Source organism: Haliotis rufescens, unplaced genomic scaffold (assembly GCF_023055435.1).
Source record: "Haliotis rufescens isolate VD_foot unplaced genomic scaffold, xgHalRufe1.0.p SCAF_11, whole genome shotgun sequence".
Lineage (NCBI taxonomy): Eukaryota > Metazoa > Mollusca > Gastropoda > Lepetellida > Haliotidae > Haliotis > Haliotis rufescens.
In genome coordinates, this window is record NW_025963791.1 from 13,248,512 (window position 1) to 13,265,778 (window position 17,267).

The 17,267-nt window shown below is 39.2% G+C and overlaps 1 protein-coding gene across 1 annotated transcript; it reads right to left on the bottom strand.

Annotated features, from left to right (window-relative positions):
* Positions 1-2,571: 2,571 nt before the first annotated feature.
* On the bottom strand, positions 2,572-16,074 carry LOC124141127. The gene is made up of 9 exons (XM_046509029.2): positions 15,967-16,074; positions 11,885-12,052; positions 10,863-10,973; positions 8,257-8,419; positions 7,652-7,789; positions 6,655-6,795; positions 4,932-4,982; positions 4,160-4,361; positions 2,572-3,088 (listed from the first exon to the last, which is right to left on the bottom strand). The coding sequence occupies exons 2-9, from the start codon at positions 12,037-12,039 to the stop codon at positions 2,928-2,930; spliced, it is 1,122 nt and encodes a 373-aa protein (XP_046364985.1). The 5' UTR covers positions 12,040-12,052; positions 15,967-16,074; the 3' UTR covers positions 2,572-2,927.
* Positions 16,075-17,267: the final 1,193 nt, after the last annotated feature.

Consider the following 17,267-nt stretch of genomic DNA (forward strand, 5'->3'; position numbering starts at 1 on the left):
ACAGTCGATACAACCAGACGTCAAGTGTTTGTGTGTACAATAAACGACAACCAAACGTCAAGTGTTTGTGTGTACAATAGTCCATACAACCAGACGTCAAGTGTTTGTGTGTACAACAGTCCATACAAGTGTTTGTGTGTACAATAGTCGATACAACCAGGTGTCAAGTGTTTGTGTGTACAACAGTCGATACAACCAGACGTCAAGTGTTTGTGAGTACAATAGTAGATACAACCAGACATCAAGTGTTTGTGTGTACAATAGTCGATACAACCAGACGTCAAGTGTTTGTGTGTACAACAGTCGATACAACCAAATGTCAAGTGTTTGTGTGTTCAACAGTCGATACAACCAGACGTCAAGTGTTTGTGTGTACAATAGTCCATACAACCAAACGTCAAGTGTTTGTGTGTACAACAGTCCATACAAGTGTTTGTGTGTACAATAAACGATACAACCAGGTGTCAAGTGTTTGTGTGTACAATAGTCGATACAACCAGACGTCAAGTGTTTGTGTGTACAACAGTCCATACAACCAGACGTCAAGTGTTTGTGAGTACAATAGTAGATACAACCAGACATCAAGTGTTTGTGTGTACAATAGTCGATACAACCAGACGTCAAGTGTTTGTGTGTACAACAGTCTATACAACCAAATGTCAAGTGTTTGTGTGTACAATAGTCAATACAACCAGACGTCAAGTGTTTGTGTGTACAACAGTCTATACAACCAGATGTCAAGTGTTTGTGTGTACAACAGTCGATACAACCAGACGTCAAGTGTTTGTGTGTACAATAGTCGATACAACCAAATGTCAAGTGTTTGTGTGTACAATAGTCGATACAACCAGACATCAAGTGTTTATATGTACAACAGTCGATACAACCAGACGTCAAGTGTCTGTGTGTACAATAAACGACAACCAAACGTCAAGTGTTTGTGTGTACAATAGTCCATACAACCAAACGTCAAGTGTTTGTGTGTACAACAGTCCATACAAGTGTTTGTGTGTACAATAAACGATACAACCAGGTGTCAAGTGTTTGTGTGTACAATAGTCGATACAACCAGACGTCAAGTGTTTGTGTGTACAACAGTCCATACAAGTGTTTGTGTGTACAATAAACGATACAACCAGGTGTCAAGTGTTTGTGTGTACAATAGTCCATACAACCAAACGTCAAGTGTTTGTGTGTACAACAGTCCATACAAGTGTTTGTGTGTACAATAAACGATACAACCAGGTGTCAAGTGTTTGTGTGTACAATAGTCGATACAACCAGACGTCAAGTGTTTGTGTGTACAACAGTCGTTACAACCAGACGTCAAGTGTTTGTGTGTACAACAGTCGATACAACCAGACGTCAAGTGTTTGTGTGTACAACAGTCGATACAACCAGACGTCAAGTGTTTGTGTGTACAATAGTCGATACAACCAGACGTCAAGTGTTTGTGTGTACAATAGTCGATACAACCAGACGTCAAGTGTTTGTGTGTACAATAAACGACAACCAAACGTTAAGTGTTTGTGTGTACAATAGTCCATACAACCAGACGTCAAGTGTTTGTGTGTACAACAGTCGATACAACCAGACGTCAAGTGTTTGTGTGTACAATAAACGACAACCAAACGTTAAGTGTTTGTGTGTACAATAGTCCATACAACCAGACGTCAAGTGTTTGTGTGTTCAACAGTCCATACAACCAGATGTCAAGTGTTTGTGTGTACAACAGTCCATACAACCAGAGTCAATACAACCAGGTGTCAAGTGTTTGTGTGTACAACAGTCGATACAACCAGACGTCAAGTGTTTGTGTGTACAATAAACGACAACCAAACGTTAAGTGTTTGTGTGTACAATAGTCCATACAACCAGACGTCAAGTGTTTGTGTGTTCAACAGTCCATACAACCAGATGTCAAGTGTTTGTGTGTACAACAGTCCATACAACCAGATGTCAAGTGTTTATGTGTAATCTATACAATCTTCATCAAACAGAACATTCTCCTAATAAAATGAAACCTACTGAATTGACATGAGGATGTGAGAGAGTTTTACTCCACTTTAAGCAAAAAGACAACACTATGAAAGCGCTGTATCACAGATACTACACAAAAGTACTCCAGGTACCTCTCTGTATAGGGAAATCAGAGTACTCAAGTGTACCCTAACAGTGCCGAACTCAGAGGATTATTAAAGAGTAATACTTAATCTGGAAAACCATGGCAATGTTTATGTTAAGGAAATGGGCACACTCAGGCGCAGTGGTGACTTAGCATTACACCACTGCCACAAGCTAATTTGCATATCACGTCACCAGTCTTTCTCTTGTTAGGAAACAAACATGCTTTTTCTGTAATGAGAGCAGACTGGCCTGATGCAAGTCTTTGTGTTTGCTTTACATACTGTTTTGCATAATTATAAACATGCTACAACAACTGCATCAGTGAGGAGTACGACAATACATCTTTACACATAAAGTGACGGTACCACTTGCTCTCTATAGGACTTCGAAGACAGCATGTGGAAGCCGTGCAACAAATAATAGTTTTTCACATTTTAGGTTATTATCTCAATGAAAGTTAAACATATATGAATGATAAACAAATATGTTTATCTAAATGTGCAGACTGGCCAAAATTAAAACAAATGAACAACATGTGCATAAATGGACTGTGTAAGATGTGACAAATCATAACATCTTGCTGGCCTGTGGGAGAGGTACTAGGCTGACTGCAAGGAACTCTGGGTAGGAGAGTGCATTATGGGTCATTCATACGTATTTGTAACAGCAATCTGTTACAAACAATTTACAAACACGTTGTGACACTTCAAAAAGACCAGCATATCTTCCCAGCCCAGTGTACAGCTGGAGGTTCTGGTTGGATGGACGTACGGGAGGGACGCAAAACACTGGCTGTGATGCTACCTGGGGTAGCGTGGCTGTTGTTGTTGCCGTAGCAACTGCATGATGGAACAGGAGATGAAGAGAATGGCGACCAGCACCAAGACAACCAGGTAAGCATAGAGCTGGTGGTATCGGTTGGGAAGCCATAACACTGTGTACTGCATATGGCCCTCTGGATCTGAAAACAGATACATTTTGCAATTCAATAAAATACAATATGATATACAAATAAGTACTCTTGACAAGGTCAATATGCGAAAACAAGTACCGGTACCTGAGTACCGGACCCTGAAGTGGTCTGACCAGACCCAGTCTGCATATTGACCTCATCAAGAGTATGTAGTCATTTGATTTGTTGTACCAAAATTCACTTTAAAGTTTATGAAGCCTATCAACCTGTTACGTCCACACACCATCGTGTTTTCTAGCAGACGAGAGCCAATATTCATCATGTGACAAGTCAACATTCAAGGTCAGTGGCGGTCACATGATTTGGGGCTCTACTTCGACGTGATTTGTTTAGTAACATGGTACAAATTAACCAATGGAAATGCAAGATTCTTAATAGAGGTATAACAATGACTTCCAACTCGAATAGGCCCTCAGCAGTGCTACACATTGTTATACCTCTATGAAGAATCTTGCAATTCCATTGATTAATTCGTGACACGTGACAAAACAATACATTTAAATGGTGACCCTGAAATCATGGGGCCGACACTGACCTCAAATATTGACTCGTCACAAGATCAATATTGACGTGTCACATGATCAATATTGACTTGGAAACAAGATGGCATCTGGTATGAACATATCACGGTTCGCAGCTAAGTTACTGTAACGAAACCTAGGACCATTTAAAGACTTCATAAACTTTAAGTGTATTTCGGTGTATACCGACCCCGTACACCATGTTCTCCAACACTGAAACCACCTGCTCACACACAGCCTAGACAGCTATCAGCCACAAAGACCCTCTCACCTAGAAGACCGACCCCATGTCCTCCTACGCTGAAACCATCTGCTCACACACAGCCTAGACAACTATCAGCCACAAAGACCCACTCACCTAGAAGACCGACCCGTACCCCATGTCCTCCTACACTGAAACCACCTGCTCACACACAGCCTAGACAGCTATCAGCCACAAAGACCCTCTCACCTAGAAGACCGACCCCATGTCCTCCTACACTGAAACCATCTGCTCACACACAGCCCAGACAGCTATCAGCCACAAAGACCCACTCACCTAGAAGACCAACCCCGTACCCCATGTCCTTCTCCCCCATCCTGTAGCTGCACGTAGGGACCATGATTTCATTGACCGCCAGCGGCTTGTTGAGATCGATGTCCTGGTAGGAGTCGATGTCAGTTAGGTCTCGCTGGTGCACTGGCCAGTGTCCCATGTCACCATTGTTGGACAAACAGTCTTCACACACAAAGTGACGAGCCTGGTAAAACACACATACAAATCAGAAGTTATTTTCAGACACACTGAGTTCAAAAGATTTGACAAGAATCATCAATGATCAGATATGTGTTATTTATAAATGAAAGATAAATAAGAGTGAATAAGATAAGAGTGAAAACCTTTCTACCCAGGGGGGCAGATATATTTTGGGCCCAAAGCAGAAACAGGTGGTCTTTATATTAGGTGTTTTACTGTGGACTTATAGGACCAAGTGTTTATGATTTTAGCTGATATAGAAGATCGGAAAGCTCCTGTTCCCAAGAACCAATGGGTATTCTGGGTTAGCACAGGTGCCCAGCAATCTATGCTGGTCGTAAGGAACGACTTAAGGAACGACTTAAGGAATTGAGTGGTCAGACTGGATTTGGTTGTCAGCATGTCATCATAGCCAGACGGCGTGAATCATATCTCATAATGTCAATCACTGGTCTGTCTGGTTCAGATTCGATAATTTTGAGGTTGCTATCATATAGCTGGAATATTGATGAGTGTGGCATGACGTAACAAACAAGCAAACAAACAACAAAATCAATAATGGATCAAGACTGACCTCATGCCAGTGTCCGGACATCAGGAGATGAGGCTGCACTTCCATTAGTATCTGAAGCACAATGACAGGGTAAAACAGGCAAGCACTCACAACATCTTTATAATTAAGATGGAATCACACTGAGACATTGTCACATGAAGTCCTCACAACCATAGGCAATATATAAAGTTACCGTTGTTAGATACAGATCGGGGGTAGCCTAAAGCGTTCGGTGGAGACCAGGGTTCAGTTCTCCACATGGGCACAATGTGTGAATCCCATTTATGGCATCCCCCGCCACGATTTTCCTTGAATATTGCTACAAGCAGCATAAAACAATACTCACTCACTCACTCACTCACTCACTCACTCACTCACTAGAAAGAGATGGTGTGCCGACATGAGTCAGTAGTATCTGCTGAGGCCATGTTACATTATCTAACAATCAAGTTAACAATGTTTTACTATGGCACCAGGTCAACGTCAAAACAGAACATAGGATCTCTTAAAAAGTACATGTATATCACGTGATATGTCTTTTGAAACTGATGAGAGCACAGACACCCAGTCATCTTAGGGGACACAGAGTGCAGAGTTGTATCCCTTAGGAGTGCCAGGAAAGGTTGATCATAGGTTCGAATCGCCCTGATCATGTCTCTAGGTTTGTCAGCACCATACCTGTGATTGCTGGTTCCACCAAAGTGGTAAATATCTGATACCTGCATCACTTCAGGAATTTCTCCAACATAAACCTGACACGCCATAATATGACTGGAATGTAGGGCTGGGACGAGTCCAAATTTACTACCAGGCCCCCTATCACCTGACCCTACCCAGGGACCCGCTGTAGGTCTCAAGAGATAGGTACAAAATGTCCGATCGGGAATAGTTTGACCATATCCCTTTCAAAATGTATTTAGATACACATATAAAATCTTCTGGTCATACATACACGGAAGTTGACTGAAGTTTTATCTTTATTCAAACCTATAGAGGTCAGAAGGAATGGGGGCATAGTCAGAAAGAAATCTGAACATTAGTGACTTGTAGTGTAACCATAGAGTTCTAGATAATTTTTGTCATTAAACAATATATCACGTGACTAACCAAGGGACCGCGCAGTCCTGTGGGTACCCGGGTCCTTCTCAGTACCCACCCAACCCGAGTACCCGTGTTACTCATCCAAGCCCTACTGTAATGCTGTTCAAAACTTACTCTCTCACTCTGAAACTCATATTTATTGATAAAGCACATAAATTACTCACCATTGTGTATTCTCATTATCATGATGATACACTGAACTGCTTGCATCGGAGTAAACAATACATACACAGAAAGTCGCTTCTCAGGAATACGCAGCAAATGGTGCCAAAAATTCACATTAAATAATCTTGTTCATGTATAGTGAAATCTGTCATGGTTTCTTAGACAATTACATTTTATTTATTTAAATCTAAAAAAAAATAAAATTATAAAAACGTGAATCTGGGTTTTAACTCCATGAACCCGAGTCAAAAATTATGCCAGACATCCACCAGAAGTTTCATCCTTTCCACCGGTTCAGAGAAGAAGACCAACCAGACAACAGACAGACAGAAAGACAACAGACAGACAGAAAGACAACAGACAGACAGACAGAAAGACAACAAACAGATGCATCATACCATCAGCTCACTTGGGATGCATTTCAGCTTAACTAAATCTAATCTTGATTTGTAAATCTGGATGTTTCCTTCCAACTCACTGGATAGATGAATGACTTCAGTTTGGGCAGCATCGTCTCATGGTTGATGATGATGCGCAGCGGAGCTGTGAAGTGTTTCTTTAGCCTCTCCAAAAGCTTGTGTTGTTCGGATGGCATGTCACGGTTGAATCGCAAGTCCAACTGGACAGAGCAGTGACAGGTTCATTCAACAAAATTTCTTTCATAACAACAAGAGCAAACTAGATTTAACATATTTCATTTCCAAATAACTCTCATCCTCAACACTTCGCCAGTTTCTTTACACTAAGTTCCTCAATCACCTATGAATACACATAACCAATTTGTATTGTTAGCAAGCCCGTGTTGTACTGACAATGAATAATTCCATAATTAGGGTATAAACATAGACTTTCACACTTGAGTACATAACTGAGGAGTTGCCCTGTGATGATCCAGGTTAGAATTGGTCTTCAGCAACCAATGCCTGTCCTAAGAGGCCACTAACGGGATCGGTGACGCAGCTGAAGCATGTAATTGTATTCCAATTGCATAGATCGACACTCAATGTCGCTCACTGGATTATTATCTGGTCCACACTCGATTTTTTACAGCCTGCCATATATAGCTGTAACTTTGATTAGCGCAGCCTGTTTTATTATTTTTATATTAAAATTTATCTAAACCAACAACATCAGGTTTGAAATGTTAGACATGAATCTAGTTGAACATATGATGCTGATGACGTTCACTTGTCAGACATTCCAGAAGTTGACAAACATCAGGAACATGTGTGGTAATCTGCATTATTTGTTTGTTTGTTTGTTTGTTTGTTTGTTTGTTTAACACCGCACTCAGCATTATTCCACACAATTGTAATACGATGACATGCATCAGCCAAGTCAGGAAGCCTGACCACCTGACCCCATTAGTCGCCTCTTACGACAAGCATAGTCGCCTATTACGGCAAGCATGGGTTGCTGAAGACCTGTTCTACCCTGGATCTTCATGGGTCGTAATCTCTATCAAGCTGGCGTACCTTGATAAAGTCTATGAATCCCACTCGCTCTATCCCAGTAATGTTTTCAAAATGGTGTTCAAATCGGGCTATCTTGAACAGACTTCTGAAGTCCCTGCCTTCTCCTCCAATGTCATTGTCTCCAGGAACAAACATCTTCTGTAAACATGAAATATGAATCAATAAACTTCAGTTTGCAACATTATATACACAAAACTAAAACATATTAAATATGCATTCTACTTCCAGCTGAACATCAAGCTATGGCCACACAGTATATGGTTTTCTTAATTTGAACTATCTCCCTTTGAATGATAACCATAAAAGGGTAAAATGAATTTTGAATTAAGATTGTCTCTGAGAAGCTGATACTGATAATATCGAGGTTCTAATTATGTTTCATCTTTTAAAATATAGGTAGCTTAATGTTTCGTTTGGCAAATATTTTTATGTGTGCACTTTGTTTTGTCATGAACAGTACCAATGAAAACAACATAGGGTCGGGACATTAAATTAAATCATCTAATCAGAAGAAACATCACTTTTTTCTGAAGAACTAACTCGTAAAGAGGTAAACAAATCGGAAATCATATTTTTCCAGTTCTCTGTGTATGTAGAGGACTCACCTTGGCATATCGGACTGGGTAGAAGATACTCTCAAGTCTGTCCATGTACATCTCGTACTCCGTGGGTGTTGCCCGACTACCCTCATCCATGAGGTCCCCGAGGAACACCACGACGTCCGGCTGGGTGTAGCTGAACGCCAGGGAGAACGTCCGACTGAGGTAGCTGCAGGTACATCCCAGTACAACATCAGCAGCAGTACATTACAACATCTCAATGAGGGGCTGCACTGGCAGCATTTCCCTTACCCTGTAAACCTGGACCTTCCACAAAACAAATTCCCAGATGAACAAGAGTCATCAGATGCTGACAAGTCCCCCCCGGCCCCCACAAACCCTGTAAATCTGGACCTTCTACAAAACAAATTCCCAGATCAACAAGAGGCATCAGATGATGACAAGTCCACCCGGACCCCACAAACCCGAAAGAACAAACCCCCTGACTATTAAGTCCAGCTTGATGAGAGAATTTCTATCTAATCTGTCTGTCCGTATACAACAGTAGTTTTTGAGCTATCAAAACAATACTATGGAATTGGGATTTGGAACTTTATATATTTATGTCAGGTACACACCGCTATGAACAGTCAAAATCAAACTTGTTGCCATGAAAACAAAAAAAATATAAATTCTGAAAGTCCCTCAATAGCAACAGGCACCAGTTGACAACCTGGTATTTGTGTGTGCACAGTTTCAAGAATGAGGACCTATCAGTTTTGAGATATGGTCCGGACAAACACACCACTATAAACAGAGTCAAAGTCGAGCTTGTTGCCATGGAAACATGAATTTTTTTATATATTTTTTAATTTCTTAATAGCAAAAGGCACCACTTCAGCCCTTGGTTAATAAATGTACCAGGTTTGGATGAAAAGTCCTTCACAGTTTTCAAGTTTTACTACGGAAACAACACCTACCCCCAATCTTTTGAGTCTGAATTGTTTCCATGGAAATCAAGAAGAATTAAAATATCAAAAATACCCAAATAGCAAAAGGCACCACTTCAGGATCTGTTTGATATGTCTGCCAAGATTTGTTGAAAGATACTAAACGGTTTTTAGTTGTGCTCCGGAAACGAAATTCATGCTACCTTTAATGACCAAGAATGAATTGTTTCCATTAAAATCGAGAAAAAGAAAAATTTCCCAAATAGCAACAGGCACCACTTCAGGATCTGTTTGATATATCAGCCAAGTTTTGATGAAAGATATTGAACAGTTTTCAAGTTACGCTCCGGAAACGAAATGATTATGGACGGACAGATGAGGAATCGACTATATCCTCCCACATTATATGCTGGGGGTATCTCCCTTTATATTAGGGTTGGCATGTAGCAATACGGAGAGCTGTATTGTGATACATATTGCAATAAGCATTAGGGCCCAAATTATATATACTTGTACTGTTCAAATGGTACTTCTTAATTCAATAATCCAGACTTCATATTGCAAAATGTGTAGTCTGGATAAACAAGACTACGTATTATGTCATCAATTTGGAATGTTAATGTAAACAGCGTGAAGCGTGTGCTGTTTACATTGTTTAGATAGGAACACAGTCCATCCAAATGCCTCAAGATTGTAGATATAATTTATATAATCATATCTTAATTCTTCTGTGACTGTATTGGAAAATATCAATACACAAGGCTGTTTTGCGATATGTGTATTGCCAACAGACGTACTACAATATATTGGTATACCAGTTATATTGCACTCCCCAACTTTATACAAATTATATAAATACATTCCTCACATTATACATCCAGGAGTCAGAGATTAAAGACTAACAAGGTCTGGACCATGTGGACGACCAATGTTACACTTTGTATCGCATGTTAGTTTGATGTTGGATGAATGTCCAAAGTAACATTCCGGGTAGACAGGGATAGATTTAGCAGTGATAGAAACTAACATTTTAGTCCACTAGTCCTTATTTTGATAATATATTGCAAACCCATGGCAAATTTCTACTAGTCCTTATGATACCTTAACTACTGGGCAGTTTGGCAAGGACTGCAGGACGAGTGCCAATTTCTGAAACTGTTTAGGTCTTATTGTTTACACAATACATTGTATTTTCATAATTGATGCATCATAAGTCACACTCTGCATGTTGATGTCGCATTTTGTGCTAAAAATATATAAAAATGTGACAAATATGGACACCTCAGAAATGAGGGCTTTTAAAGATATAATTCTACCTAAGTTGTCACATGGTTTGACTTATGTCTATCTGAGAAAAGTCCGTTTGAAAATTTTTTTTTTTTAATTTTATGACACTGACAATGTCTGGCACTTAGACAAAGAATATTCAAGGAAAGACAGACATGACTTTCATGGAAGACTGTAAATAATTGAATTTGAGTCTTATTATTTTAGTTTAATGCCGTTGTTGATATATGAAAATGAAATGTATTTTTGGTCGAACAAAAAATGGCCAAAAAACAGGATCAAGAAGCCAATTTTTACTCTTTTACAATCACGGACAGATACGAGGTAAACTCTGTTGGAACGGTGAACTTCTGTTGACCACTGTGGGAGCTTACTGTGTAATACAATACAGGTTACCACTGACACTATACATCATCATCATCTGCTGCACCTCACCTGTCCGAGTCCCATCTTGTGATGGACCCTATGGGAAACCGAGCCTCATCCTGGTACCCTACAATCTGAGGGTCTGACACAAACAAGATCCTCATCTCTTCCTCAGAGTCCCTGAAAAACAAATCTAGATTAAATCTCATCGGCCACTTCACAAATTGACATAAACATACAGCAATTATGGTTTAACTGTATCTGCAAAAGCAACTAAATCAAATTTCATGAAGTACCAATCTCATTCAAATCAGATCTTAGTTCTCACTACACAATGCTTTTGTTAAGCGGTAGCGAGAACTAAGATCTGATTTTAATGAGATTGATGAAGTATGGTATTAAACTGAGACAAAAATGATGATGAAGAAAGTGCAAAACAAGATAAAGGAATATCCTTGACACATCAAGTGACAGAGGGGTTACCATGAACCTGCAAGTTTGCTGGTATCGGTTGCTTACACAATAGGATTTGAATATCTAAACCATACATAAACAGGATACATTTAACGTACATGTACTACTCAACTTTTTTATTGGGATAGTTTTATTTCCCATGACATACAAAACTCAATTTCATTACAATCAGATCTTAGTTATCGCTACTGCCAAACAAAGATTTGTCTAGCGAGAACTATGTTTGTTTGTTGTTGTTTTGTTTTTTTGTTGTTTAACGCTCTCAGCAATATTCCAGCTATATGACGGCAGTCTATAAATAATCGAGTCTGGACCAGACAATCCAGTGATTGACATCATGAGCATCGATCCACGCAATTGGGATACAATGACATGCATCAATAAGTCAGCAAGCCTGAGCACCTGATCGCATCTTACGACAAGCATAATCGCCTTTTACGGCAGGCATTGGTTGCTGAAGAACCATTCTACCCCGGATCTTCAGGGGTCGCGAGAACTAAGATCTGTCCAGTGTATATTTAAATAGAATGACATTATCTGATTATCCCTATGAAAGTGGAGTAGTTTAGTTCAATACACCCGCAGCCCTCGTCTAGCCGAGTGGTAAGATTGTATACTTGTATGGGTGCGGCATAGCAGGCCATCTCCAGCTCTGTATCCTGTGCACGAGGAACTCGTTGATGATGACTGTCGTGAGGAGGATGAGGAGGAGGAAGGATCGGAAGGTCAATTTCTTTAGCCGCGAACACAAGGACCGACGCATGGTGATCATGACATCGGTCTTTCTGAAAGACATTCCCCATATGAGCTCAACATTACAAAGTGAAAAGCCAGAGTTGGGCTTTAGGGTTGATGTGTTTGTGGACAATGATTGAAGACAACGATTTACCGATTCCTCAATATCAGGGATGTAGCTAGGCATTCACATTTTAAAGCATTATGGTGACCTCATGTTAGTGTTGTTGCATTTGATTCTGAGTCAGAAATTCACTGGCCATTCTGAACATGCATTTTAACAAGTAAAATTTGATGCAACTAAAGCTCATTACGAAAAATTATAGAGAAGTTACACATCAACCATAAATATAGAATACTAAACGAGCTCCCGTGTAATACTAATTTTATGAAACGCGTGAATAGTTCTGGTATCTGACAAGCGAAAGCGAGTCAGATACCACAACTATTCACGGGTTTCATAAAACTGGTTTTACACGGGAGCGAGTTTAGTATTTTATTTATTACTGGCCATTTATAACGTTTTTAGAATTATACTGTTGAGTGTGAATAGGCTGACACCTACATGATCCACGGCATAATCCAACTGAGTTTAACACAGTAATACTTCAAATACGTCAAAAGTTGAAACGTATGAATTTAATACCATCCAACGGTCCACCTTTAGAATTCAGGCGTCCGTTCCACAAAATTATCGTAGCGTTAAGGTTATCGCAACTCATATACTTTAACTTAGACCAATGACTGTCGTTGCGCTACCGTACGATTGCCTTGTGGAACGGGGCCTTACACCTCAAAGTTTACAATCACGTCACAATACCCGATGACGTAATTTGTGGAATTTTGTTGCAAGATCCTTCGGCGAAACAATGCCATGTGACGTCAACCTAGCAACAAGGCTGCTGGGGTCATCGAGTGTGCATAGGCTCCTCTCAGTGATCTATCATCTCCACACGCAATGTCGTTGAATAAGCCAAGGGATGTTGAGAGCTTTCAATATTTGTTCGTGAAACGTGTTCCGAGAGTACATAAGCACGCGTTTTGGTATTACACAATGTGTAATACAGCTGTATGTTTATTAAACGGGTGATCTCTCCACGGGCAAGAAATAACATGGTTTACGTCATGAGAAATCAGTCGAATCAGTTGATACCAGAAGTTAAATCAACAAATTCTCATGATTCCTCCATTACATAATATTTGGCTCTGGTTGACCATGTTGACAGCAACTACTGTATTTGACATAATAAGCGCCCAGGGCGATCTCGAAATTAGAAATAGGGGGCCCTTATTAGAATATAGAAGTTGAAAGATTGTAAATTTTGTGGTTTATGCTGACAGCCTGAAATGATACAAAAGAAAAGTCTGTGTGTATTATACATGGCAGATATATAGTTTCCAGAATTAAGTTGCCCATAATTAAGGGTGCATATAGCACACGAGTGCGTATTATACATGAATAAATATGTCTTGTGTACATTGATCAATCAGAAGAGCTGCTAAGTGGGATTGTTCACTAGCTATTATATTAGCAAATGTCGCCGTGGACGCTTATTAGAGCAGGGCGCTTATTACATCGAATACGGTATCTAGTATCTGTCAAGTTCCCAATTCAAAACATTATCAGCAGATTATACCTGATGTTTTATCTATGTAAAACATTATCAGCAGATCATAACTGATGTTTTATCTATGCAAAACATTATCAGCAGATTATACCTGATGTTTTATCTATGCAAAACAACTGCATGTCACTGATTACAAGATAAATAAAGAGAGAGATTTTGTTGTTGGTTACATGCTGAAAACAATGTTAAAATAACTCTGAACTAAAGAAAATAGGATCTTCAAAACAATTCTCTTTTTTTCAATTCTCTGCCTGGATCACCTCGTTAAACCCATGTTGAAAGTATCAAGATGATTCAGGTTGCACATGGATTAGCAGCCCAGGATGCTGACTTCCTACTTGCTGAGGTGTTCTAGTTCTACATGATCGCCCAGTGTGGAGGTTCATTTACAGAAAGAAATAACTTACAAATTATAGATCCTTGCCTCATTACAGTTCCCATGGGTAGCAAGAGTATGGTTCCTGAATGTCAAGGAATGAACATGCTGAAGTACTCTTATTATCTGAATAATCATACACAATATCGTTACACATGAGTAACAGCTAGCAGTAAACAATCAGTTTAATAATGTGACACTGAATTATAGGTATCTGGACACATGTCAAGCTGCGGACAATATATTGGGGATTAGTCAGTTCCTGTTTTGGAGGACGGGGGACATATCCTGGGCAAGCATAGCCTGGGGCATGTTGTAAACAATGGAGTTTGGTAACAGCACATGCCAGGTTGAACATCACTGCAGGCCCTTTGCATGTCCCAAACAGTGCACTGATCATCAGATACAAGCATACTTTTGAATGTCTTGTAGCCCAAAATTGTCTATTGGCATCATTGATTGTAGTTTTATTAACTCAGTGTGCAAGACCAAACAAAATTTCATTAGACTACAGCAATGGCCAAGTGACTGAAGTCTCAGACTGATTGCTTGCTATTTGACCTGTAAAGATCCGGGTTAGAATAGGTCTTCAGTAACCCACGCTTGACTTAAAAGGCAGCTATGTTTGTCAAAAGAGGCGACTTAACGAGATTGTGTGGTCAGGCTCGCTGACTTGGTTGATCCATGTCATCGTATCCCATTCGCGAAGATCGATGCTCATGATGTCAGTCAATAGATTGTCTGGTCCAGACTCGATTATTTACAGACCACCGTCGTACAGCTGGAATATTGCTGACTGTGGCGTCAAACAAACAAACAAACAAACAAAGCTTGCTATTTAAAGGTGGACAGTGTCAGGATCCATTTCCAGTCTGGTCTTGTCATAGTTAGTTTAAAAGTACTGTTTTGTCAGTGAACAGAGACATTGTCTCTGCATAAGTATGGTAATCATTACTTGACAGAATTATATACATAAAAAATTTGTTTTGCATATAACATGTATGAACAAGATGTGTTTGAGATGATGTAATCTTCTAGGACTGCCAGTGTTTAGTAGACAGAATAGTTATTTATGAAATCCAGGCAGTTTTTGTAAACTCATCTGGCATTTTGCTTTATAAAAGACATGCAAAATTCTGATGGGCAGTGACAGTCGCAGTGACAGAGTGGGTTCAAGTTTAACACAAGGTGATGATGAAAGGAACAGTATGTCAGCAGTTCTGTGTGTTTTTAAATATTGCATGACATAATTTCCAAGTCTGACGTCACATGCCCAATTCAATTCTGAAACGAAAACAATAGACAGCTTGATTAGATTTGAAGCCAGCGTTTATCAAAACCTACAAGTAAATTACAATATAAATGCCTCGGTCATATGAAGCCAATCACTCTCCTACCAAGAGTTCCTTGTGTCACATCGTCACATCTTACACAGTACATTCATATGTTTTCTTCTGTTTCATATTGGACAATTCTACACATTTAGATAAACCTACGGCATGAGATGTTGAACTTTCATTGAGAAAATATCCTAAAACATGATAAACTATTTTCATTTGCATATTTACCAGTTTAGTAGAAGATTAGCAGATTAGGTTGAGGCTTGAAAATAGGGAACAACTCGATAACCTAATTCCCTGTTTACTGTTTACCCTCGTTTTGTTTGGGGATCTAACTCTCATATGTAGCCCTAATTTATCATCTGGTTAAAAATATAAATAGTAAAGTAGGAGTGTAAGTAAACACATTTATATATAATTAAGTTTTAACTAAAACAAAAAGAACCGATTAATATTGCTCCATTGTCACAGGGAATGTCTAGGTCTACATATCTTGGATGTTATGGTAAAAATATATTCAAATATTACGAACTCTGCCATATTACAGACAAATGCTTCAGGGTTGTTGTGTTGGAGAGATCAAACAGGGCTGAGACCAAAATGTGTGTGCTTATGTTTACCGTTATCCAAAATGTATGTACAATGAGCCAACTGCACGTATGACACCGGGAGGGCACCGGTGTCAAACACAGCACATTCTTGAAAACATCACTGACTTTTCATCAAAGGGTGGTAACTCTTGATCGACGACCGTTTTGCATACCGCCACCAATAATTGGAAAGAGGCGCATTCTGTTTTCTGTTTGGAATAACCGTTTCGCAGCATGTTGTTTGTCTTATGAGAAAGAAAATATATAAGATGTGGAGTCGATACGTTAAAAATTGAAAATAAAAAACACTAACAAGGGCAAAAGTTCTAAGCTTCAACAAGATCATTATACTCTCGCACTAAGCCATGCCAGACATCATATGCTATGGACTTACGTGTATATGTTACAGCAGAGATTTATATGGTCTCTGGTTACAGTGAATGTGTAAAATCAGTCAATGTGTAAATTTTCACTTTGACAATTTACAAAACGCTAACATTATCTCAGTCATTATAATTTTTTTCCCAAAATTCCCGTCACACTGACTAAAAGATATTAAGGATTTCAAAAGGGCCTAAAATTATCACGATAGACTAATTATGCAACGATTAGAAACCAATTTGCTTTTATAAATTATACATAGACTTTCGTAATCTTTTAATCCTATCATTTTCAGTCACTGGTTGATGAAAAAGAGCATAAACATGAATGAATTTCGTTATCATAATAAAATAAATGGAAAAAAAATAAAATGACAGAAATATTTTTGGCGTTTTGTAAATTGCCATTTTATACATTGATTGTTACATATACATGTACCAAAATTATGCTTTGGGAGCCAAGCCACGCCAGACATAATATGCATATTCCATGACCTGGTCTCTAACTTTAAGTGTCTATGTACTAATAATTTACTTTTGGAGATGGTATCAAAACAGACAAATATTACTAGGTAAAATGGAATTGATATATCAAATACATTCTCTCAAAGGGAGACTGTAGGTTGCTTAAATTAGCCTTTACTTTGTAAGTGAGGGTGAATAAAAAGAATCCATTGTGAGAGGGAAAGTGCATCCTCGATCATACAGCGTATCATTTGATAAATGTACCCCCGTGTTATGGGTTTCCGGACGCTTAAGAAACATTCGTATTTTTCTCTCTAATCACAAGAACAACCGTAAAACATCTCACTCACTTATAAAGAACAACTTTATCTTAAAATCAAGCTACATCTGAGTTTTTACAATGTCTGTGTGACGCCACAACCCTCGTTATCAATCATCATCATTAGTAAAGTCGGCATCACTTCGGGCTTCCTCGTACAGCACAGC